At 35.7% G+C, this 26,159-nt stretch overlaps 2 protein-coding genes across 3 annotated transcripts; one reads left to right on the top strand and one right to left on the bottom strand.

Annotated features, from left to right (window-relative positions):
- The first annotated feature begins 2,042 nt into the window (after window positions 1–2,042).
- LOC144452793 (uncharacterized) lies at window positions 2,043–12,726 on the top strand. Of its 2 annotated transcripts, XM_078143948.1 has the most exons (6): window positions 2,043–2,196; window positions 6,048–6,116; window positions 8,656–8,902; window positions 9,485–9,728; window positions 10,374–10,441; window positions 11,856–12,726. In XM_078143948.1, exons 3-5 carry the CDS (start codon window positions 8,684–8,686, stop codon window positions 10,418–10,420), a joined length of 510 nt encoding a protein of 169 aa, XP_078000074.1. In that variant the 5' UTR covers window positions 2,043–2,196; window positions 6,048–6,116; window positions 8,656–8,683; the 3' UTR covers window positions 10,421–10,441; window positions 11,856–12,726. The 2 variants fall into 2 exon arrangements, with proteins under 2 accessions (XP_078000074.1, XP_078000075.1); XM_078143949.1 differs by lacking the exon at window positions 6,048–6,116.
- A 1,325-nt stretch (window positions 12,727–14,051) lies between these two features.
- LOC144453122 (tubulin--tyrosine ligase-like protein 12) lies at window positions 14,052–24,901 on the bottom strand. The gene is made up of 12 exons (XM_078144399.1): window positions 24,758–24,901; window positions 23,002–23,168; window positions 22,167–22,362; window positions 21,266–21,431; window positions 20,362–20,495; window positions 18,970–19,169; window positions 18,280–18,468; window positions 17,827–17,941; window positions 16,449–16,600; window positions 15,817–15,898; window positions 14,825–15,032; window positions 14,052–14,279 (listed from the first exon to the last, which is right to left on the bottom strand). The coding sequence occupies exons 1-12, from the start codon at window positions 24,899–24,901 to the stop codon at window positions 14,128–14,130; spliced, it is 1,905 nt and encodes a 634-aa protein (XP_078000525.1). The 3' UTR covers window positions 14,052–14,127.
- Between the last annotated feature and the right edge of the window lie 1,258 nt (window positions 24,902–26,159).

Raw genomic sequence — 26,159 nt, 5'->3', positions numbered from 1 at the left:
GTTCGAGAAGATTTTTGACGTATATAACATGTCTGTTTATTCATTTATTTATTTGTTTATTTATTTATTTATTTATTCATTTATTTATTTATTTATTTATTTATTTATTTGACTAGATAACTATCTATCTATGTAACCATCATGTCAGGGTCATGGTATTATATGTACAACATGCCGATTGGTTGATCACACACACACACACACACACACACATACACACACACACTCACACACACACACACACACACACACACACACACACACATATATTAGCTAGTACTGGAAATAATGACAACGATAAAAGTTAAAAGTTAAAGTTGTGATGTAGTACAAAACATTGCGAAAAAGTGACTCTTACAATGTTCTTTTTTAGTCCGACTCTGCGAAACGCCCCCGTTAGCAACAAAGCACGTCCTTGGTAACAAGAAAGGCGTTTTACAATAATAGTTGAGTCATTTACACTATAGCACTATGTTATGGTTACATGTATACACCGTACACACCTTTAGCTACGATCACACGTTGTGGCTTACAACTCTTTTTGTATGAAACCAGACTTTATCTTATAAATTGATATTGTTCTCGGTGATTTTAACAATACCTAAACACTCTAAACTTAGTATTGTCTGAGTTGCTTACTTCTAATAAGTCAATGTCTGACACCATTTCCTCTAAGTTGTTTGACCTCACTAGTCGATTCACTTACAATTCTATAAAGTTCAATAATGTCAGAGACAACACCCACACCTTTGAACTCGTCAATCGATACCATATTTTCTGCACGCTTTTCGACATTAAATTGTTTTGATCACAGTGAGACGATCTCGGTCCGGAAGAAGCATTCATTGCTTCAAACAGTTAGAACGTATTTATTTCGGACTTGAAAACGTTGGTATAATTCTTCGAACCGAAAGTTCATTAGAAAGTTTGATGACTGGCAATTTTATAATTAGAAATGTTCACATAACTACAACACAATGGCGTGTCCGGATAATTCGAGAATGAATATTCATGTGTCTCGATCCATACATAGACCCTCCACCCACACATAGCTTTAGATATATTTAATTTAGGTGGAGGGTCTGTGATTCACAGCAAATGGACAGGGAAAATACACACAAAAATACAAATATACAAATAGACTGGATAAAAACAAACATACGAATGGACAGAGACGCAACGAGATAAAAGGAAAGAAACAGATATGTAATACATACATTGGGGTATATGGAACACCGTGATACAATGAAGGACAGACAGAGAGACGAGAAAACAGACAGGAAGAAGATAGATAAACAGAAAGACAAAAAGACAGACAGAGTGAACATATAAGGGCACGATTATATGTATGTATGTATGTATGTATGTATGTATGTATGTATGTATGTATGTATGTATGTATGTATGTATGTATGTATGTATGTATGTATGTGTGTGTGTGTGTGTGTGTGTTTGTGTGTGTGTGTGTATGTATGTATGTATGTATGTATGTATGTATGTATGTATGTATGTATGTATGTATGTGTGTATGTGTGTATATGTGTGTGTGTGTGTATGTGTGTATGTGTGTATGTGTGTATGTATGTATGTATGTATGTATGTATGTTTGTGTGTAATGACTTTATCCACAGGTCATAGGTCATGAATTATATTCATATAAAAAAGAACAGCATTTAAACAAGAATTAAAATTGAATACAAATTAAAACACAATCAAAACATTGTAAAAGTTATAATAACACGTAAACATGTATCATTAAGCAATAAACAAAATACAATGAATCATGGCTGTGGCTTTGAAACTGTTACAGAACTTAGCTTATAGACAGACAAGTAATCTTCTTATTTGTCTGTGGTTTATACATGGTAAATTTATAGAACGGAAACACACCTCGGATAGTTTATGAGATTACTTCTAACAGAGGTATACAACAACGTTTTGTATACAAATGAAAGAATAGTCCCATTCTGACTGTATGTGGGAGAGACCTGCATCACTGTGACGTCATGGACAGCGACCTCTGTTTGTGAGAGACACTTAACGGTTACCGCGGTGAGAAGAACTGTATAAATATAGCCTACTTCACTGTAAACCAACATTTCCACCAAGGAACGTAGCAGACACACGTCGTGATCATAGCGACTTTCCCACGAGAAGAAATTAATGATACTTAGATTTTACTAAGGACTATATCAGGTAGGCTAACTATGAACATTTTTAACAATTTGTCGTCAAAAATTGATGTCGTCAGCTTTGTCGTCAAGCTATTTACATGTAGCTGACGGTATGGTACCCATGTCGTTTTGTTTGTTTGTTTGCAAAATAATGACACACGTTTAATGCGTAATGGGTTTCGATTGTCATACCAGATTCGACAGTAGATGTTTAACTGCTTCGTTTCACTTGTATATGGGTGTATGTGTTTGTGGTGGGGTGGGGGTGGGGGTGGGGTGGTGGTGGTGGAGGGGGCTACTGATATATCAATCAAACACTTGTCTGTTCAGTAAGGATCGAAAGTTTGGTAAACCTACACTTTCAGTTTTCAATAAGCAGTATATTCATCATATCTCCTATACATCATTCTTGCGGTAAACGTGGGTTTGTTTATGACATACACGGGACGAATCGGTAACAAGGTACACATTGTGTGGCTTGAGATTTGTCAGTGTTGTGAACAAAGATATGCGTTCATCATAGTTCTATACATTATTATAACTTCATATCAACATATTTATTTGGTTCAGGCAGAAACTGTCCGGGTTTCTTCATCAGCTGATTGATCGATGGCTAAACAAAATTACAAGGTCAATTATCAATACATGTATGAACAAAGGCTAAGGTGTTGTCAAAATGTTGACACTGGCAAATTCATTTTTCTTCGAAAAGTTACAACATACTCCTACATACAGCCTTAATCCTACCTGTTGATTTTAATCCTCATATATCCCTTCTATTGTAAATCAAATCCCGTGTAAATCTACAATATCCGGTAGATAATTACAGCTGAGCTTATCTAGTTTAAATTTTAACGTCGACTTATGCCGCCAACACTTCGAAATGGAGGGGCATTATGACATGGCGCTTTAAGGTCAGGTCTGGGTCATGCCCCCTACCATTCAACTCTTCCTGGGTCTTATCTTTTACAAGTGATACGTCACACAGTGCCAGGAGGCAAAGTATGCCCCGAGGTCGTATAGTCAAGCTTATAAACTCATTTATTAAGTTAAACAAGCACGTGTATAGATTTCATGTTTTTTCATGAAAATATTTATCCAAAAAAATATGCGAGGTCTCTTTAAAACAAAATTTTGATGAAGACCTGTGTATATGTGATTTGTCTACATTTCCTATTAAAAAACAAAGTCTAAATATGACAAATTGGCAGAAAAATGTGCCCGGCAGACGAATGGTTTTGGCGGGAATGGTATTGGTGAGTATGTTGTAGTTTTGGCGGGAACGGTATTTATTGGTAAGCATGTTGTAGTGACGTCACATCGCAACGAAATTTAACAAGAACATCTCGAGTATATAGTGCTTGTTTTGATATAAAGATGAGCTTATTATTCAGAAAAATATGCCAGATTTGTCGCGATTGTACCCAGTTTTCGAGAGAGGATGTACTTTAGTAAACCAGGTGAACGTTCTAGAAAAAATGTCAGCTTTGTTGTTGTGGAAATGGATTCCTGAAAGATGAAATAGTTTGTTAAACCTGCCAGGTGAATGTCCTCTAGTTCGTCCCTATTCATACGGGTTTGTCATTATTGTTGCCAGGTAACAAACCAGTCACGTGACTGTACGTTCTTCCATATACAGCACACATGTAGGGAAATGATCTTACTCGGAGTATTGATTTCCTCATTATGCATGCAAGATCTTCAGATTTAGTTTCCATATAAGATGGTTTTAACTGCAGACTAATCCTTTGCTATAGGAATAATAAATTGTAAACACAACAAAGACACCTTTAGTCAGTTTTAGCTGATATTACCAAAGGGACTCTCTTAACAATTGTCACTCTAAAAAGTTCTTTTGCTACGGGGTTTTATTTATCGTACCCTCACAAAATAATTAAAGCTAACTCTCCCACGCAGAAATAATAGTTACCGTCAGCGATTTCTGCCATATTGTATCGCACCTGAATAAATGGACAATTGATAAAATTTTCATCGCACATCACGTGATGTGATTAGACGTTTGGATAAAGACATCGTTGTTTGGAGTAAGTCTGGCGTGGTGATGTCATATCATATTCGTTTCTCATTGGTTGGCTGTAAAGACACATTTTCAAACCTCTAACGACTTTTCCCTTTTTACTTGGAAATTGTCGATGCTCCCCAGGTCTGTGTAGGTAATTATGACAAGTTTAATATTTTAAATATATGTCTGACACTGGTAAAAAAAATCATACCAATTTAAAATATGTGTACATATATCATTTTTATGTCCTTAGTATATTTCTGAAGGCCCATTTGGTTTGCCACGAATTGAATTCAGCATTTTTGATATTAGAAACAAATTCAGTGACCACTTGTCTTGACAGCTTTGGTATTTAAGAATTTTGTATGACTTTATTGTGTAGCCTGTCAATAATAAATTGCCATTTCCAACAAATAGTAAAATTAAACAAACACATATTATACGTCACCCTTGTAAAATATTGCTAAGGTCAAATCGTTTGGGGATTTTGACCAAATGTTGAGTTGGCTCTAAAATTTCTCTGGCCTTGTTGTTTTTTTGGTACGGACCCAAAACCAATTTGATTTGATGCGTTGTACTGGCAAATTATGTGTACTGTACACAGATGCAAGTTGTATATGTACCCACAGGTGATTCGATGTGTTGTACCAAATTATGTGTACTGTACACAGATGCAAGTTGTACATGTCATGTACCCATAGATGATTCGATGTGTTGTACCATATTATGTGTACTGTACACAGATGCAATTCAGTTGTACATGTACCCACAGGTAATTCGATGTGTTGTACCATATTATGTGTACTGTACACAGATACAAGTTGTACATGTACCCACAGGTGCTTCGATGTGTTGTACCATATTATGTGTACTGTACACAGATACAAGTTGTACATGTACCCACAGGTGATTCGATGTGTTGTACCATATTATGTGTACTGTACACAGATACAAGTTGTACATGTACCCACAGGTGATTCGATGTGTTGTACCATATTATGTGTACTGTACACAGATACAAGATGTACATGTACCCACAGGTGATTCGATGTGTTGTACCATATTATGTGTACTGTACACAGATACAAGATGTACATGTACCCACAGGTGCTTCGATGTGTTGTACCATATTATGTGTACTGTACACAGATACAAGATGTACATGTACCCACAGGTGCTTCGATGTGTTGTACCATATTATGTGTAATGTACACATATACAAGTTGTACATGTACCCACAGGTGCTTCGATGTGTTGTACCATATTATGTGTACTGTACACATATACAAGATGTACATGTACCCACAGGTGCTTCGATGTGTTGTACCATATTATGTGTACTGTACACAGATACAAGATGTACATGTACCCACAGGTGCTTCGATGTGTTGTACCATATTATGTGTACTGTACACAGATACAAGTTGTACATGTACCCACAGGTGCTTCGATGTGTTGTACCATATTATGTGTAATGTACACATATACAAGTTGTACATGTACCCACAGGTGCTTCGATGTGTTGTACCATATTATGTGTACTGTACACAGATACAAGTTGTACATGTACCCACAGGTGCTTCGATGTGTTGTACCATATTATGTATACTGTACACAGATGTAAAATAAGTTGTACATGTACCCACAGGTGATTCGATGTGTTGTACCATATTATGTGTACTGTACATAGATGCAAGTTGTACATGTACCCACAGATGATTCAATACTCTTGAGAGTGTACGATATTATGATGACGTCATTATATCTACAAAACAGTTTCAACTAGTGGAACTTTAACACCATATTTTATACCAAGACACATATGTATTTTCCATATTTTTCATTTACAGGAGAGATTGGTCATACAACCAGATACACGTAAACAGTTCAAGTTATTCTATCATTGAAATATTTTCAAGGTAAATATTACAATTCAAAACGCTTATTTACTAAAGGAGAGTCTAAAAGTGAAGTTAGAAAATGCGAATATTTGCAACAAGAAACGAGAATTTGATCGGTTTTATTTTGGCGGGAAAATCACCTCACTCTGTAGGTTACAAAAGTTCAATTGTGATGGAATAGTTTACACAGTACAAGAGGAAATTAAATGTCCTTCAAAATGTCTGTTTATTCATAGAAAAGATTAATAACATTAGAAGAGAATTTGTTTGGCTTCCTTAGAGACGAATACATTTCATATCAATGTACGGTTAATACTCGTATTCATAAACTGAATTAATTTACTCAAATGTCGGTATGTACATCCTGTATTTATATCACTACGTCATGCTATGACGTCACATGCAAGTTCTGTACTATAGGCTGCTGGTTTGATATATATTCTTTGTTACTATCTTGAATGGAATTTAATTTAAGGATTGTTATGAAGCTATAATTTCCACGTTTAGCGAGTAAAGGTCTTCCCGTCAGTTTGTAATGTTTGCAATTGGTGTCCACTTTTATCGCACACTACGTATAGTTAAGATGTTGAATGACATGGTCCCCATATCGCAGTAATGACGCTAATTAACAGCTTTCTAATTTTGCAATTGTTTTGGTGTAATTAAAAAATTAAATGAGACTTACCTGGAAGTCGCAATTTGATAGTAATTCTACCGAACCATGGAGGAGTACGAAGGGATCACGTGCCCACCACAGTGTGGTCAATAAATTGACACATTTAGGAGGCTTAATTCATCCCTCCCTTGGTATATGCATTATCTCACGTGATCCGTAGTACCTACGGAATGGTGAGGTAGAATTAAGTCTTCTAAGGACAGAAGAGTTGGATAAGTTTATTTTCCGCAGTTTCTGTATTTTGAGAGACACCTGAAGGACGGGGCTCTGTCCGCTCCGAGCACTATCTCAGCTACGTAAACCAACTCACGAATCACCACAAGTCATATTAATTGTCAACATTTATTACCGAACATCACAAAAGTAAAGATATTGAATATTTTGTAAGAATATGGAATATCAAATCTTACTACATCTACGTTATGATCTAATATTAAAATCAGTCAAAGTTTCTTTTGTTAATATTCTTGGAGCACATGCAGTGTATGTCTGCACAGTAGCTAGGACTCGGATTTGTAGTCTGGATGCCCACGTGGTCTAAGTGTGACGTTATGAATGGAGGTGTAAATCATAACGATTCCGTAACAAATGTCAATGATAAGAACACCATGTCTAGAGTTGCTGTAGCTCTGTATATGCTACGAGGTTCGACACGTCTTCGAACCACGTAGCATATACATCCAGAGCAGAGCTAGAGTTACTGTATTCCATTCCGGATTCCATGTCACGTAGGCTAGGTACCGTAAAACTACTTTCGACTGATCTGGCTGATCAGATTTTAATGATAAAAGTAAACGTTTTAGATTCAGATTCGTAGTTCTTCAAGTCATGCAAGTAGTGAACGCGAACGTACGTTCCTTTACGACGACTGTGCATACCTTTCTGAATAAATGTTTGTATTCGTGACCACATATTGACATAGGTGATGATTGCCTTGGAGTGAATATCGGAGTGAATACACGGTGATTCACAAGACACGGTTTTATTGACTTTGCCGAGTGCTTGACCGTTTACTTTGAGTTCAAAGAAGACATCTTGCGAGTGCTGTATGCCAGCTACTACAGTTAATTGTTAGATTTCTATATTTGAATAGGACAAAACGTGGTGTTCGTGATGTCGGTATGTTAGAATGTGTAGTATTACGTCACACTGTGTATTTATACCAACTAGTGATATGTCTGAAGGGTCGTTATTGATGACTTACATAGCTTTCATACATCAATGTCAATGACCTACAACTCTTTGATATCAACTGAAATGAGATAGTATAAGGATGATTACATATTAAATAGATACACATGATTTATTGACAGTTTAGATAGATAGAGATAGATAGAGATAGATAGATAGCTATAGATAGATAGTTAGAGAGATACTAGATAAATATATGGATAGTTATATATATATATATATATATATAGATATAGATATATAGATAGATAGATAGATATATAAATAGACAGATAGATAGATAAATATATATATAGATAGATAGATATGATAGCTAGATATATAGATGTATGTATGTATGGATGGATAAAAAGTCAAATTCAACAGTGGAAAAACAGAAAACCCAGCCAGTTTATTGCTAGAGAGACTGATAGACATAGATGGTCTATGAAATTGAAGGGAATGATATCTTTGCCTGCAGAAGATATTTACCACATAGAATTGTCATGTTCTTGAAGCCACCATTTACTTCACAGATTACCATCTTATTTATTTCTTAACATTGAAAACACAGGCATTATACAGGCGACAACGTCACTTCCTTCAGGTAATATCTCTCTATTCATTTCCAGGTGACGAGACTTTTATTGTAATTAACGAAAATACAATCATCCATTGTTACAAATAAAGTTAATCTTTTCTTTATTTCAGGCACATGAAAAGGTGACGACTGGTAAAAATGACAGACAACACAGAAGAGACTCGTTTGGAAAAAGCGAAAAAACTTTCAGGTGATGGTGACAATGAGGGCGCACTTCTAAACGCAGACGATAAACCAAATACATTACCTGCATCGTCTGCAGACGACAAGGAGGGAAATTCAGAAGACGCCAAAAATGACTATGCCACTGCCAAAATACGAATAGAAAGTAAATTAGAAGCACTTAGACGCGACTTGGTAAGTTGTAGACATCACTTGAATTGGTGAATGAGAAATAAATACCAAATATGATAAAATGAAACTCACAATGAGTCTGACACATAGGTTGATTTTTTGAGCATGCGCATTTACTTGAATTCCAGGATGAGTTTTTCTTGCAGCTATCGATTTTTTAGTTTTCCATTGTTTCCATGTGGGTGGTACGAAAAGAATCAAAGTTTACAATTTTTCTAGATACACACAAAAAGGAAAGACATGATTACGTCAAAAATTTTCAAAAAATACATGAAATTAAGTTTTGACCGTTTGTTGAAATAACAACTTCTGATCTATTTTGGGGTTGTATTTTCTTACTAAATGTGATAAATTTTACATCACAAATTTTAGGTCTTGGTTATCTCTTTCAAAACTTATACTTTACAAGTGACAATAATGCAAAACAATAATTGTCACATCCAATCCATCATTGTCAACACCTTGGAAAGTACATGTACTGGCTACTAAAGGAGCTACCGAGGATAAATAAATAAATCAAATAAATAAATACAAAAAAAATAAATAAATAATCATACGGTCTGCATATATTTGTTACATTTACAGACAATAATGCAAAGCCAGGACCAATCGTTACTACGGCAACTACTTCGCATTCATGAAATGATTGGCCAACTGACTGGCCAGAGAAAACAAAAGATGACAATAGCTGCACAATTGAAAGGCGGGTCATCTGAAGTTCAAATACAGGACATCATAGATAGACTATCACCAAGGAGACTACCATCGCGCAGTCTCAGTTTCTCTGCTACTGATCTCAATGACCTCACGCCTGAGTTCGACTTTGATGGTAAGTTTGTAAGCCGAAATCTGTAATCATTGTACACCGTAGCAGGGCGCCCTCAGGCATAAGTCAACCATTTTGGAACAGGCGGATGAGGTTGAAACAACACGAAATTCTTTGCCTATATTCTACGTACATGGCGTAGTAGTATTCCTCTTCCATCGCTAATAAACACCGTTAACCGGTCTTTTAGACCATTATGAATAGAATTTCCATATTTTTTTAAAAACTGAGTATGCGTGATATAACCACAGACAACTAAATAACTGACTGTTTACTTGAAAAATGTCAACAAACTAGAATCCTATAAATCTGTAATTATATATAATTATATAATGTGGAATAAATTCACTGTGCCCCTATTTTTAGATTGCCATGCACTCCTACAATACTTTCTTGGTTTGAGTAGCTTAGTCATACCTAGTCATTTATAAGCGGTCGCATCGAACACTATGATGAATATCGAAAATTATACATAGTGGTCGACAGCGGCAGCACTCTGTCCGACCACTGATGACACTCTACTAAGTAAAGAGCGCCACCATCGATACAGGACAGTATATCGAAGATTACACTAATTTAATAGAAGTTGATCGCTTGTTTTTTTCTCTTATTTATGAAAAACTCTCTTCCTCGTCGTCTCTTTTTCAGAGGATTTTGACAAACTGAGCTGTTCGTATCCTGCCCCTTACTGCTGACATTCCAGACTGAAAATGAAGGTATGTGATTTTTACCGGCAACCAAATTGAAAAGAATTCTCCAGTTTATCAACTATATCGTGTGATTTAATTGTTCGTGGCTAGTAATGACATTGACAGTATACGGTACGAACGTATACACGTATATTTACTTTATTTTAATTGTACGGAGTTAAAATCCATAATTGTAGAAAAGTGAATGACTTTCTTTGTCATTTCAACGTTTTCTTATTATTTTAAACGAGTGTACATGTAGATTTGATACATTGTATAATTAACATTCAAATTAAGAATGTGTCTGTGTGTGCATGCACACAGACACATCCCACGCACAATATAGACGCCCAATACAGTCCTCAGGAGCATCGCTAACACTTGGGTTGTTTTGTAACTGTACTCGAATATCCTTGTACCATGCGCCCTCATCGATCATATAGGGCTAACCATTCGTTTAGTAGAGTCTGCAAAACGGTCTTCAGAGAAACCAGTGCAGAAAAAAGAAGGCATCACATCACAAATTATTAAGGACATTGTCTCGCCTTATAAAGACTCGTACTCTCTGAAAGATGTCAGGGACATGTGTTTAATTTTACTAGCCTTTGCAGGTTTCTTCAGGTATAGCGATGTGGTTTCTATTAGTGACAGTATATTATATTATATCATATCACATTATATTATATATTTCATATTTAACATAGTTCTCAAGTTTCCATTGTCATTAGGAAGAGCAAAACAACCAGTACAGTTCAGGGAGTACGGTTCACATTTCTAGATCTAGGGAATACACTTGTCCAAGTAGAGCAATGTATTTCTCTCATTGATACCGTGGGAACACCAGACTTATTGAAATTTAAACCTCTGTTCGTTTCGAAAGGGGCGTTTAGTCTCATCCATGCAAACAAACAATTGACGAAGCCATTATCAGGCTAACTTTGAAGACGTGTCCTCGGTCCTTGGGCTTCGCATTAACACGTCAACGAATGGTTAGACCTATGTGATCGATGAGGGCGCACACTAGACGGATATTCGCGTACAATTATACAGTAGATATCGGTACATACAAAACAACTCAAGTTTTAGCTATGCGAAGCTCCGAGCACTGTAAGAGTCTAACACACCCCATACACAACATAGACAGACACACGTACCTAACACAACAGACAGACGACATACATACCCTCATATTTCGTATATACATGGTACATGTACAACCTCACCATATATTTCCTAGTATGTGCACGGTACATATACAACCTCACGACATATTTCGTACACGAACTTCATCACCAGGTAATGATTTTCCGCGAAGTAATATACTTAAGAAAGTAGACGATAAATTGTGAATTATCGCGAAAAATACATGTATGATATTTTGTGACGTCACATTCAAAACCACATCACTTTAATATGTAATACTCTGTTATTTTATCACCAGATAGAGTAAAGAAGATATTTACACGTGTTTGGGGATAAAAAGAAGAATGATCGAATGCTACTTGTGTGTCATATCCGTTGCCATGGTAGTCACAAATAAACAATATCATTCGGTAGAACTGACAGATACACAACAAATGGAAACCATTACTGAGCAGAGAATTAAATATAAACAGAGCTTGGTAATTTATAGAATTACACATTTTACACATAATAATCTCGACTCGGAATCTTCATGATACTCCTCTTTGCGTGCGGTCAATGTTTTTTATTTAATTATCATTTCCATGATTTTGTAAGATTGCCATTATGGGGCGCCCTCATGCATCGGTCAGCCCTCTTTAAGATTATTACCATTGAGGGCGGAGTGACATAACGTATTTTACAGCGTATTTTCATGAGGATTTTTTAAATTGTGCTTTTATACTAGTAGTGAAAAAGACTATATTTTACCAGATTATTAATGTTATAGAACATTGAACGCTCTTCTCAAGTCAAAGATTTTCAGATCTGACAAAAAGGGAACTTTCCGTTGATAAAACGGTGTGTACTCTTCAATGAAATTAGTTCATGTGCAAATGACTTAAAAGTTGAGATATTTTGTATTTGTATGACAACGAATTATGTGTGCAATTTCATTATTCAAGTTGTGGCCATTAAAAAGGTAACTTAATAAAAATATGTGATGAGGTATGTAAAACATCATTAGGTGTGACGTAAGCTTTCTGAACTGACTTTTGTAATTTATCAAAATGGCTGAAATGAAACCGATGGCGATGGTACATGGTTGGAAGACGTGACGTCATTTCGTCCCGATTATGCAAATCATTGATTATGTATTTCAATAAAGGTTTTGTAAACAATAAACAAATGATAAAGTGCCGCCATTTTTACCTTCCGTAAGGAAGGTTTTAATATAGCGATGAAGTCTGTGCATGTATGTGTGTATCACGATTTCCGAAAAAAAGACTGCATCAATTCAAACGAAATTTCATAGACATGTTCCGTAGGGTAATGGCAAGAACTGATTAGATTTTGGTAATAACCCGATGAATATTAATGACCAATTTGAGTAATTAATCAATCTTATGAGTATAAAGTTGGCGTCAGATTCAGATAGCGTTATCTTATGAAGATCCGAAGACACCCGACAGACTCAAACTTGAAATAATACCGTTGAGACTACAGGGAAGGATTCTGCTTCACTGCCGTCAGGTGTATTTGGATCTGAAGCTATCTGACGCTCAATATGACGCTACCTGAATGAAAAGGTGGGGGGGGGGGGGCAAAGGCAACAACATAGTTGCATTTTCATTTGAAATCGGCATATAAACAAGGCCTTATCTTGTTGGAAATTGGAGAGTGGTTATGCAAGACTAATATAAATACTCTAAGCAACAAAAATATTATGACAACAATATAATAATCAGGAATCCCAAATAAATTGTAAATGACTACAGCGAAGTGTTTTTGAAATGTGACTTTATAGCAATGGTATGCTGTCCACACTTATCAATGGTATCCTGTCCATACTGCAAGGCATGGCTGGCAAGAATGTGATCCTCATGCAATATTGGGTTTCATTACAGCAGTTTTGTTAGTCGTCAGTCAGTGATGTCATGCAATATTGGGTTTCATTACAGCAGTTTTGTTAGTCGTCGGTCAGTGATGTCATCAATATTGGGCTTTATTACAGCAATCTTGCTACTCGACGGTCAGTGATGTCATCAATATTGGGCTTTATTACAGCAATCTTGCTACTCGGTGGTCAGTGATGTCATCAATATTGGTCTTTATTACAGCAATCTTGCTACTCGGTGGTCAGTGATGTCATCAATATTGGTATTTATTACAGCAATCTTGCTACTCGGCGGTCAGTGATGTCATCAATATTGGGCTTTATTACAGCAATCTTGCTACTCGGCGGTCAGTGATGTCATCAATATTGGGCTTTATTACAGCAATCTTGCTACTCGGCGGTCAGTGATGTCATCAATATTGGGCTTTATTACAGCAATCTTGCTACTCGGCAGTCAGTGATGTCATCAATATTGGTCTTTATTACAGCAATCTTGCTACTCGACGGTCAGTGATGTCATCAATATTGGTCTTTATTACAGCAATCTTGCTACTTGACGGTCAGTGATGTCATCAATATTGGGCTTTATTACAGCAATCTTGCTACTCGGCGGTCAGTGATGTCATCAATATTGGTCTTTATTACAGCAATCTTGCTACTCGGCGGTAAGTGATGTCATCAATCTTGGTCTTTATTACAGCAATCTTGCTACTCGGCGGTCAGTGATGTCATCCAGAAACAGAGCACTAAAAGCATCATTGAAGAACTCAGGATGGTACTTGCACATTCTAGTATTATCCGGACAATAATTTGCTTCAAATAAAACTGGCTGCATGTATTTCTCACCTGGAATACAGAAATTTGAACCATTTGAAATATTGTTCTGTATGCTCACAACTTGATAAATACTATTTTACAAGTAGCAAAGTTGTGGTTTTTATTTATGGCTAATGTGTAACATAAGTTAATTTTATTCACTGTAAATGTAGCCGTGATGTATAGGTTTGTTTATTTTCTGCCTTTTTTTCTATTATTAATTTATGCATTCTTATTATGTTATCCACCTATAGATTGTAAGCTGTCCACCTGTATGAGTTCTTTGTAAGAATATAATTTCAAGATTCATCGTGTTATATGTGTCACTTCTCTGTCACATACAGTTACTGGCTCTATTTATCTTGTATACAAAAGTCCCAATGTATGTACTTGGACTGAACAGTATCAACAGTATATAATGATTTTATTATTATTTTTCTCAAAGACATAAAAAAAAGTTTAGGGTCAGTGGTGAAAAGCTAGGTGGGGGTCGGGTAACTGGAACCAAACAATTATTTTTTTGAATAAATAGCTGACCAGGACATCAAAAGTTGAATCAGATATTGATAACTCACCATCGTCATTCTTTGCCCATTTTAAGATAAGATCAATTGAATACACTGCTCTGGACTGTGGATTATGGGCTATCCCCTTTGGTGCTGATTCTAAAGCACTAGCCTGGAAAAGTTCTCGCAGTGCTTGAAAAATACTTTCTTCTACCTTCTCCCATTTGTAATCGGGATATTGCTGTTCAAACAATGGAATAAATTCATGCCAGTGTATCTGAAAAATAAGAATTTTTTGTAAGTTCAGAAAACAATCACATTATCAGGGGATTGTAGGTGGCCGATGGATTAGCTTGTGTGCCTCTAATCAGGGGATTGTTGTTGGCCAATGATTTACGGATGTCCTATGGACACATCCCTTTGGAGTTATTTTTATCTTTTCGTGTTACCTCCATTAGTCGGATCAGTGGATGTTTACACTCACGGCATAATGCGTTAATTTCGGCAAATAGTGAGTTTGTTCTAGCAAGCTACTAATTAATGCAAAGCTGATAAACTCCGATAAGACATTGATATCAGGTAGGAAATAGAAAGAAAAAAACAGTGAGAGGAAACAGTATTAAAACAAAATTGATTGTTTGTCCATTTCCCTATGGGAAGATATTGATAACCTATACGTAAACACAGGATTTGAATGTGATTGGGTGAACATCTATGGTATTAGTCAGAAGTAGGAAGGAGTCACATTCCCAAAACAACAAAATAGCAAACAAACAGACGACAATAATAGGGAACTTGCAATCCAGACTGAGCATGCTCAGACGCAAAGGACTATGGGATTATCTGTGGTTATCGTAATACCTAATCTGGAGCTACCGATAAAATAAACCTCATACAATGGTCAGGGTAACTATGAATTGATTATTGGTGGTTACAAACAATGTATCAACATTGTTTACAATACTAATTTATTAGTATTTATTATCGCATTTCCCATGATGCAGCATTCAACATGGCGGGTTTGCAAGTTCCCTATACATATTCTTGGTTTCTTAACTCACCTGTAGTAGTTTAGAATAATCCATGTAGTTCATGACTGTAAAGTGTTTAACATAGTCATCAAACGTATCCAAGGAAAATGGCCTGTAATTGAATAAAATACAATTTAAAAAACCACACACACAATAGAAAACAGAACTAAATGCATGATTTCTGGCTACAACATTACAGAATCAAGCCATTAACTAAGGGAGTGGGGTTTCTTATCTTTCTTATCACTGAATAATGTTTGTTGGCAATATTTACAAATGTGATAAAGCACTATTACATAACACATCATGCAAAGTTAAGCTCAATATCTGAGTGTGAAGCCCCTAATGTCATATCAGTTGTTGTCAGTTTTACTGACCCATTATCAGTGACATTGCAAATAGCTTTAGAGATGCAAACAATTTTTATGACACCAGACTTGCTGGCTCACCAAGTCGGGAAAGTGGCACTTGAACCGCTAATGCAAAGAATCCGTCATGAATAGTTTCCTCTTTAGTTTGATATGAATGCTATAAACGATTGTGGCACAAACTGAAATCACTTGGGTATTACTGGGTGATGGACAAGACAAAACAGACTCCAGGCAGTATTTTTTACCTACATACAAGATAGAAAGTCTGCCTATGTCTTTCTCAATACTTACTTGCAAGAAAATCTTAATGAGAAATTTCTATGAACAAAGACTTTAAGAGGTTTTATGGATCGAAGGAATACTGTGAAACAGAAATCCATTTTGACTTTGCCGATGCCATCTCTCTGGAATAACACCGGGTCCGTTACATATTCACATGCTATCTGTTGAACAAAAAATACAGAAAGTATCGATAAGAACCACATTGTACTAAAGGTCAGAGGTCAATGATTCATACATCAGTTTTCCCCTGACAAAACTAGACATGGAGAACTGTCCCTTTTCCTGCAGATACAGAATGGTATCCATGTCTATAAATGGAAGAGTTAAAACCTGAAAAAATATTCAGGGATAGGCACCTTATAACTGCAGAATAAATAACTTTTAAATCAATTTACCAGCATCAGTAAAACAGATATCACAGAGAAATGCCTTTAAAAAAGTGGTTAGATTATATCTGTCCAGTACACTAGGGGATATTGAAAACAGCGAGTTTATTTGTTAATAGTTAGTTAGTTTGCCTCCATGTTTCCCTACTTCTGTTATTCGTCCCTGTAGTTAAACACCTTTGCTTATCCCGCCACTTTCTTGAATCACTGTATGGACCCCACTGGAAACAAGTCTTTGACTTAACCCTTACGGAAATGGTCTATAGTATTCTTATAGGATTCTTATAAGACCTATAATATTCCTATAGGATTCCTATAGGACTGATCATTCCTATAGAACTGTCCTAAAAGATTCCTTTAGGACTATCCTAATTCCTATAGGAATTGTAAAGTATTCCTTTAAGAAAGGGGCTAAAATCCTATAAGATCTTATAGGAATAATCTTGTAGGAATACTATAAACCATTTCCATAAGGGATTTGTGGGTTATCCAAGTAATTCAACAATTTGTACCAGTTTTTATTTGTATATCTGTACTGTCAATCTAATCTAAAGTGTTTATTCCCTTCAGGGAAAAACATCTCTTGAGTATTTATTGTTCAATGATGAAAAATTATTTCTACTGCCCATGCTGCAATAACCCACAGCAAAGATACCCTATATATGTACAAGATCAACTTGATGTTTCTCTGAAATCACAAGTAATTGTATGTGATGTAAAATCATGAAATGACTCTCTAGAATCCATAGTTTATGAAAATGTCTTTATTTCCTGGAGCGGTGTTTCCCTTGAACACAACACACTGAAAAAACCTTACTGGTTTACTTGTTCAGCACCTTTTAATATCATTATGTTCTGGACTCAAAGTGTTTTATAAATATTTTTGATTATTTGATTGAGAGGTATTACCTTTGGTGCTGTAGTCTCTGTCAGTCTTACAATCTGACTTAGGTTGTTAGAAACACAGTGACCCAAACCTCTGGAAAGATTCTATGTTTTACCTTTGGTGCTGTAGTCTCTGTCAGTCTCACAATCTGACTTAGGTTGTTAGAAACACAGTGACCCAAACCTCTAGAAAGATTCCATGTTTTGCAGATCCATACATTATCTTCACCTCTGTGACAAAGACATTAAAATTAACTTGTAGAGATAATATCACCACTGTAACCAAGGCAACATAGTGAACTTGTAAAGATAATATCACCACTGTAACCAAGGCAATGTAATGAACTTGTAGAGATAATATCACCACTGTAACCATGGCAATGTAATGAACTTGTAAAGATAATATCACCACTCGGATATGGGTTTTGTGGACCTCAGTGGTACGTCCAGCTTATGGGTTTGGTAATTCCAAAGTACAACCTCAGCCTGTATATCCACACCCAGGCTGTAAAGATTACTACAAACTAAGCAATGACCATTTACTTCTCTCATATAAACTGTGTCCTTACCTCCTCTCCCTCTGTTGAAAGCATGACACAAACTGAGGCAGTTCATTTATGAGATCATAAGTTTTCTGTAACCATCTGGGGCCTCCAGGTGTAAATCGCAGGCCTGTCTTTGCAAACAAATCCTTTGTTGTCAACAAACCTTCACTTGGGAATTGGTTGATATATTTGTCACTTTCTGTGGCAAGCATTCTGAAAGGCAATGTATAGAGTCATGTTGAATTGTTAGAGTAGTTAGAGTGGTTACATTGGAATATGTTAGTTGTTGGTTCAAGCCTTGACATCACTGTTTGTTTTTGAATGGCTAAGTTCTTGGCCAAGATCTGAACCACAACTGTGTCCCAGTCACCCCAGCTGTATAATCAGGGACCTGATAGGATAGGTTGCTTTGTGAAGGATTTAATCTAAAAGGACTCTTTACTAGACAAGTTCACAGAGTCATGCATTTATGGTCTAATAGTTATAGGAATCTGCAAGGTACTGGTTCAAACCTCACTATTTCATTTATTTCTGAATGGTTTAAGTCCTCGATCGGCCAAGATCTGAACCACACTTCTGCCCAAGTAAACCCAGCTGTACAGTTGAGGACCTGGTAGGATAGAGCATGCCAACATTACATCACACTTCATCACGCCACCTCGAATTCTACTTCACCACAAGAGGGCGCAATTTATTAGATAATTATTTACTTACTTATAATGTTTGTAATGTGGTTGTAACCATAGAATATCAGCCTCTTCCTTAGACTCAACAAACGTAAATCTTGGATGATTCAAATAATCTCTACATTGATAAATATCTGTGTAGACTTTGTAAACATAACCAGGTCTGGGATCAAGGAAGGAGTTGTCCATTTCATCTTCAGACGCTCTGCTTTCAGAATTGAATACTTTCTACAAAATATGAATTATCAAAATCCACTATCACACACTTTAAAATGACACTGTCTGTAACTGACATAGTCTTTATTAAGTGGCACAAACTGAGTTTATAAACTTTTTATTCAAGTAAAAATACTTAAATAAACTACTCTACTCTGTAATGTTAATATCTATGCATAACTTCTTGTCTTCTAGGATCATTACAACATTTAGTTATATAGTAGGGATTTCTCAACATTTTTTTTACACATATAATAAATAATGTCATTGAATCATTGACAGTAAGTACAATACTGTGAGTACCTTTTAATTACAAGTGATGGGTTAGTAATGATCAGTAAGTAGAATACTGTGAGTACCTTTTTAAGAAGCATCTAAAAGTGACTAGTTTTGCTTGTGTCATCCTATTGGTAGGATCTGACCACTGAGGGTAGAACAACAAGTGACATGCCTATCCAAATATGTCGTAATCACTATAACTGCAGGGGTGAACAAATCATTTTGTGAACTGGTGGTCCCCAGACCAGTGCCTTAAAAAATCCAGTGGTCCTGCTGAAAGAATAAGTGGTCCCAGGTCCCGCTAATGTGAAACATTACATCTTGCCTATGAATCTGTATATTCAGATGACTTTTTAATATAGTTATTAACAGTAAGGTGCTGGTCCGACGGACCACACAACTTAAAATTTGTGTGGTCCACCCAATGAAATCACTACTCCCGGACCTAGGATCACCCTGCACTGGGTTATTAATTTTTCTATCAGACAACCAACAATTATCACTGAAAATTGTTAAAAAACAATAATTACACATTACACATGTCTGTTTCAATCAGAGGTCTATTTTATGTAGAAGTTAGTAATACAACAGCAACAGGTCAAAATTGTGATTCACTGGTGGTGCTGATTTTTAGGTGCAGACCCAAATATCAATTTGAATGGATACATTACACCACACTATAAATACATTAACCCTGTGGTGATTCAATACTGTACAGGGGTGTACAATATTACGATTAAGTCATTATATGTAACATTTCAGTTGCCGTTAGTTTTTACTAAAACTGCAGAAAAATGTTTAGGGTTGACAAGAAAAAAGAACGTAGGGGCTGATGATATTAGGAAAAGCATTTATTTTGATTTGGCTAGTCCTTTAACAGATTGTTAGGTACATGGGTCTGGTATTTGCAAGAACAATTTCTTACCTCATAGTAAGACACATCTAGTTCTCTATTCTCCATACTAATGTAAGTTAAATCAGCTGGTTGCCATGGTAACATGTGAATTTGACGAAGAAGTGGTTCTGTAATACCATATGCATAGTCTCTTGTTACTTCCTCTGGCAAAAAAATAAAAATAAATAAATTTCACTGTTAGTAAGCGTAACCAAGGCAACATAATCAAGTTGCAGAGTTGTAGTTGTCCATCAGAAAGTAATTTTAAAGGGGCACAGGCGGTTTTTGGATGCAATTTTTGTTGCCTACGAAGTGTTACATATTGTATTCTACTTACTGAAGCACGTGCACTCATTCGTTACTTGATACTGGTATAACTCAATGCTGGTATTTAGATATAATATATGAAAGATTTGATGACATAATTGTTGGTACGTATCAACAAATCTGAGGACATCCCTGTCATTACATGAACAATGCATGAGTTGGATGGTTGGCAAAAAGTGACATGTTACGGTTTCATGAATTGTTGTAAACACTATACTTGATAAGTTTAACCGTGGTTTTATGTAAAGTATTTTGTATTAGTAACCAAATTAAAAACTGTCTAAACTCAGCCTGTGCCCCTTTAATACTTGGGTTTACTTAGGTTGTATACTGGGCGCAGGCCTCTAGGCCTCTATGTCCAGATCTGGTTGTTGAAGTCCTGGTATTCCAATTGTAGTAATTTTCTCTTTGTAATCATACTTGATTTCCTGGGTAGACCAGAACTTATCCAGGCGCTGTTTAATACAGATAGAGTCATTTTGATTGAAAAGTTAGAACGGTTGTTGACTTGCTATCTATACATCACATCACCAGTTGTAGCTTCTAATCTTAACAAAAACAAGTTGCAAGGCACTTTTTGGATTTAGAATGTTAACCTTTGACCTACCAGCATAGTCCATATCCCTGACTGGCCATAATAGTGTAAAACAAAGTTGTGTGGGTACGTAGTAGAATGGAGAAGTCTTCATTGTTGGTTGATCAGAATGTCTGATACGTGAACCAAATTCATCCATGATATACCAAAGAGGTAGTTTGTCTTCAGCACTCACTTCCTGTAAGAATACACAACATAAACCACATTTCACCAGAATGCCTCCAGTAATTTTAAGAAAAACTTAAAGCAGTATCTTCTGAGGGAATAACCTTTATCTGTAATTTGCCACTGTAATTTTATTTCTGTATATTAGAACTTGTGCTTGTTACCTGTTCTTATTTTACTATTTTTTTCCGTTATGTTTATAAGCTTCCATTTATTTTTGCCACCAACTCTTTATTTACTAAGAATTGTATTTTTGTTGTTTTTGTTGTTATTGTGAAACTCGTACCAGCCTAAATTTGTATTTATTATCTACATGTACGGTCCATGGACATTGATTAGTTCCTAGGAAGTATTTCCATGGCCCTCACCAGAAATGTTCTATCCGTTGCTTTCAGAGTTTGTGTATATATTTTTCTCTTCTGGTGGAATAAATTTCAATTCAATTCAATTCAATTCAATTAGGTATGTGGATGTACCATTGTAAAGAGTGCCACCACTGTTGAAAGTGTGGATATGCACACTATTCCATTTTTGAACAGCGACTAGATCAAGTGATCAATTATTGTTTATGTCTTAGACCAGAGGTTGTATTTAAACACCTGCTAATGTGATGTTATCAAACACTGTGAGGCATCATACGTGGGGTGGGGGTTAGAAGTTAATGTAATGTTTTTGTCAGTCATCATTTTATGAATAGATTACTAAGTAAACAAAAAAACAAACAAAATAAATAAATAAAAGTTATTACCTGATTGCCAATGTTGTATGTTTGGTTATATTTCCACATTTCATGTATTACTGAATCAATCACATCGTCTCTGTTCTTGTTGTTAGTCTCGATATTCATAAGTGCCACCATTCTTTCTAGAAGTCCTTGTACTTGTTGTAGTTGTTGACGAGCTCCATCCTCTCTGTACGTCCATGCATGGTCAATCAGATATATGCTAAACAAATTGAGAATATTAAGTCATTTATATGTCCATATATGGTCAATCAGATATATGCTAAACAAATTGAGAATATTAAGTCATTTATATGTCCATATATGGTCAATCAGATATATGCTAAACAAATTGAGAACATAACGTCATTTATATGTCCATATATGGTCAATCAGATATATGCTAAACAAATTGAGAACATAAAGTCATTTATACAACATGCACACCAAGTTGAATGGGTTCAAACTAAAAATATGTGATTCATACCTGGGTTGTTCTATGTCATGACGACATACTGTAAAATCATTCATTGTGTTACACAAAATGTGATTCAAAGCATTTAACATTGTACGAAGATTTACACTTAGTGAAATTTATAATGTTTGTATATTTCATTGAAAATATGTGTACCTTGCTAAAAACCTTCATTGTTTTTTTTTTTACCACAGATGATAGTACTGATACACTGTATTGCTCATTTCTGAGGATCCCTGCATCTATATACAATTTCGTTAAACCCTAACTATTTCTTACCATAGAGGGCATAGTACATCAAGGCTTTTGTTAAACCCTAACTGTTTCCTACCATAGAGGGCATACTGTATTTTTGTTTCCAATAACTTATAAAGGTATAATACTCACCTTTGAGGATCCCCTACATCCAGATCATCCTCGTTGGAAACAACAACTTTCAATGGTATCACTTCCGGGATAACGTCTTCATTTCCAGAGTTATCTTTCTTAGGTTTCTCTTCTTCTTCCTGCTCCTCAACTTGTACCATCATAAACATGCTACCAGCATCATACAACTAAAACACAGTAATGACAATACAAAATATAATGATGATGATGATAATAATGATAATAATGATAATAATGATGATAATGATCGTAATAATAATGATAATGATGATAATGATGACAATGATGATGATAATTGTGTTGATAATGATGATGATAATGATGATGATAATGGTGATGATAATGGTGATGATAATGATGACAATGATAATGGTGATGACAATAATGATGACAATGATGATAGTGATAATGATGATGATAATGATAATGATCGTAATAATAATAATGATGATAATGGTGATAATGGTGATGACAATAATGATGACAATGACAATGGTGATGACAATAATGATGATGATAATGGTGATAATTAGGGAGATGTGGAAGACAAGTATGGAAGACAAGTATGGAAGACAAGTATGGACAACACAAATTTTGTATGTCTTCAAAAATGATTATGTTTTCCAATGACTAAAGTGTGTTGACATGAATTGTACCATATTACTACACACTCTCTACGAACTAATGAATTGTCCATGGTAGGCCCTAACAAAATAATTGTTTGGTTACGGTTACCCGATCCCACCTAGCTTTTCACTGCCAACCCTAAACTTTTTTCAACTTTTTCGAGAAAAAAAAAAATAAAATCGAAAAATTTAAAAGTCTTATGAGAAAGAGTGGATGCAGAAACTGCCATCAACTTAAAAAGACACTATAAAACTATTCGTCCAATCTGTAATGGCTGTATATCTGATAGGAAGAAATAAACAACACAGAGACTATTTGGAAAACAATGGAAAACCTGAGCTAGACACTCACACAGAAAGAAAAAAAATATAATATAATAAAAAATCTACCTACCCCACCTATTCTAAAATTGAGCATAACCGGAACAACACAATTGTTTTCATTAGGCCTTACCACACTAATATGTGTTGACTCTTGCAATAACGATTATTTATTGTAACATTGTTCAAGTCACTAATTTAAGTCTGTCATATTATTTTTCAATTGCGATATAAACATTATAACGCTCCCATCAAAATGTTACTCATAAGTAATCAGAACCCTTGTTCATGATACAAGAACTAAATATTACTATTACACTGCCACCGTTCCTAATTATCTGGGTATAAAGTTTATATAAATAATGAAATCACAACAATAACTTTTCCGATACTAGGGGAAAAGATTACAAAGCCAAATCTTCATAAGGGCATATCCTCGCACGATTCAAAATGGCGGAATGTTCATCGTCAACTCTGTGAGATCCTTCATCTCCATGGAAACGTAAGATGATGAGAACAGATACCCGGCCCTGCCCTATTCATGGTTCAGTTTTCTGTTCAGGTGAATTTAGTTACAACATTCATGTCAAGATAAACATTAAAGTTCTTTTCAAGTTTGTAAAAAAAATTCCTTCGAGACATATGCTGCTTTTTGGTAAAACTGGTATATTATTCAATCTCTGGGCGATGCATTACATGATGCGATTCAACGAAGCATGATTGTATAGGCCGAGTACATGTATGTATGTAAATACGTTATTTATTAACGTATGTGCGAGACGAAAGTAATTTGTTTGTCTATTGTTTACCTCATTTTTCAATTTGATGTAAAGGCTTCGCCAGTAGAGCTCTGGTACGAAGGAGTTTTCGAGCTGTACTCGATGTATATTCAAGAAATCGCCATAATCACCACCATCATTATCATTATCGAGGGCAGCGTGTTCTGCAGCCATGTTGTCGTTCTCAAGGGCTTTCTGCCGTAAAAGAGTAACGCTAGGTGACCGTAAAGCCGGTGATCGCTCTTCATACACAATTAAAAGAAATAATAAAACAAATGTACAGGATTCTGCTTTAATCTACAATTTCCTACATCTATATGAATTTCAATTTGAGAAGTGAGGATATAAAGGGGTCTTCTTTGACGAAAAATACACGTCGTAAATTTTTAACGTAAAGTGCCCTTGTTATGCTAATGATTTATACCAAGAATTTGTGTGTACATATCATCGGCGGGCTATTCGGTTCTTTGTTGTGCTTTGTGAAAACTGCAAGTGGTCGTAGAGGTAAGATATCTGCTCGATCGTTGAAAATGTTTCGTGAATTTATTATTTGTTGGCAGAATTAGAAATGCACATAGTATAATATGAGGGGGGCCCCTGATATTGGGTCGATAGATTTCAGGTGTCCGTTGACATTGTTGTTTTAATAATATTTCTGTATGAAATATATTAGCGTTTTTAATAGTATCTCTACTCATAATACACAATACTATTGGGTACAGTTTGACTCCAGTTAGGATGCTTACACAGTTAGTAGTTCATGTAATGTGAATTAAATGGGTCGACAGGACAGTGATCGACCATTATTTGAGCTCTCTCTTCACCATGGGCATGACAGACACGTCGCCTTATTTCAATGTTTACATTTAAAAACACGGCAATAAATCAATGGAACAGGGGCAAGAATGGAGAACAGTGGTCTGACTCTACAAATACGTGTTCAAGTTCATGAAGTTACGTAGTCCTGCTTGCATATGGAGTCATTCGGTCAATCATAACCCTCCACCAACGGTTGGTGGAGGGTCTATGGGTCAATCGACCGGTCCCTCCCTTCTCTGAGGGTCATGTGATGTCAGTAATCTAGACCCGTGTACCGTCTGCAAGCAGGACTAGAAATTAGGAAGTAGATGGGAATGGAGTAAGACTACCTGTTCAAATCAACAATTAAATAGCATGACATATATCACAAATTTTGCATGGATCATGATTCATTCACATATCTTGGAGCTCAGACCACTAGACTTCCCCCTCCCCCACCCCACCCCACCCCAACTGTACTACTACTAGCAATTGGTAAGAAAATGAAGGTTGATGACATGAAAGTAAATGATAGTGTCATTTACCGATATTATAATATAATAATTTAGTATCATTTATCATGAAAACTTTAGATCAATTTACCACTTACCTGATCTAAGTGCTCAAAATAGGA

The sequence above is a fragment of the Glandiceps talaboti genome, chromosome 23 (genome assembly GCF_964340395.1).
Source record: "Glandiceps talaboti chromosome 23, keGlaTala1.1, whole genome shotgun sequence".
NCBI classification, from domain to species: domain Eukaryota; kingdom Metazoa; phylum Hemichordata; class Enteropneusta; family Spengelidae; genus Glandiceps; species Glandiceps talaboti.
Note: the sequence above shows the minus strand (reverse complement) of the source record. Positions and strands in the feature narration are given on the sequence as shown.

What these genes read in the sequence shown, in the direction of transcription:
- LOC144453122 (XM_078144399.1), bottom strand. Translation starts at nt 24,901, where the DNA reads ATGGCTGCAGAACACGCTGCCCTCGATAATGATAATGATGGTGGTGAT. An exon ending in TAGATGTGTCTTACTATGAG is followed by an intron (nt 19,170 to 20,361) that starts GTAAGAAATTGT and finishes CATATTTTGTAG; the next exon opens with AAAGTATTCAATTCTGAAAG. An exon ending in ATTATTCTAAACTACTACAG is followed by an intron (nt 15,033 to 15,816) that starts GTGAGTTAAGAA and finishes CTTATTTTTCAG; the next exon opens with ATACACTGGCATGAATTTAT.
- LOC144452793 (XM_078143949.1), top strand. Translation starts at nt 8,684, where the DNA reads ATGACAGACAACACAGAAGAGACTCGTTTGGAAAAAGCGAAAAAACTT. An exon ending in AAGCACTTAGACGCGACTTG is followed by an intron (nt 8,903 to 9,484) that starts GTAAGTTGTAGA and finishes TTACATTTACAG; the next exon opens with ACAATAATGCAAAGCCAGGA. An exon ending in GCCTGAGTTCGACTTTGATG is followed by an intron (nt 9,729 to 10,373) that starts GTAAGTTTGTAA and finishes TCTCTTTTTCAG; the next exon opens with AGGATTTTGACAAACTGAGC.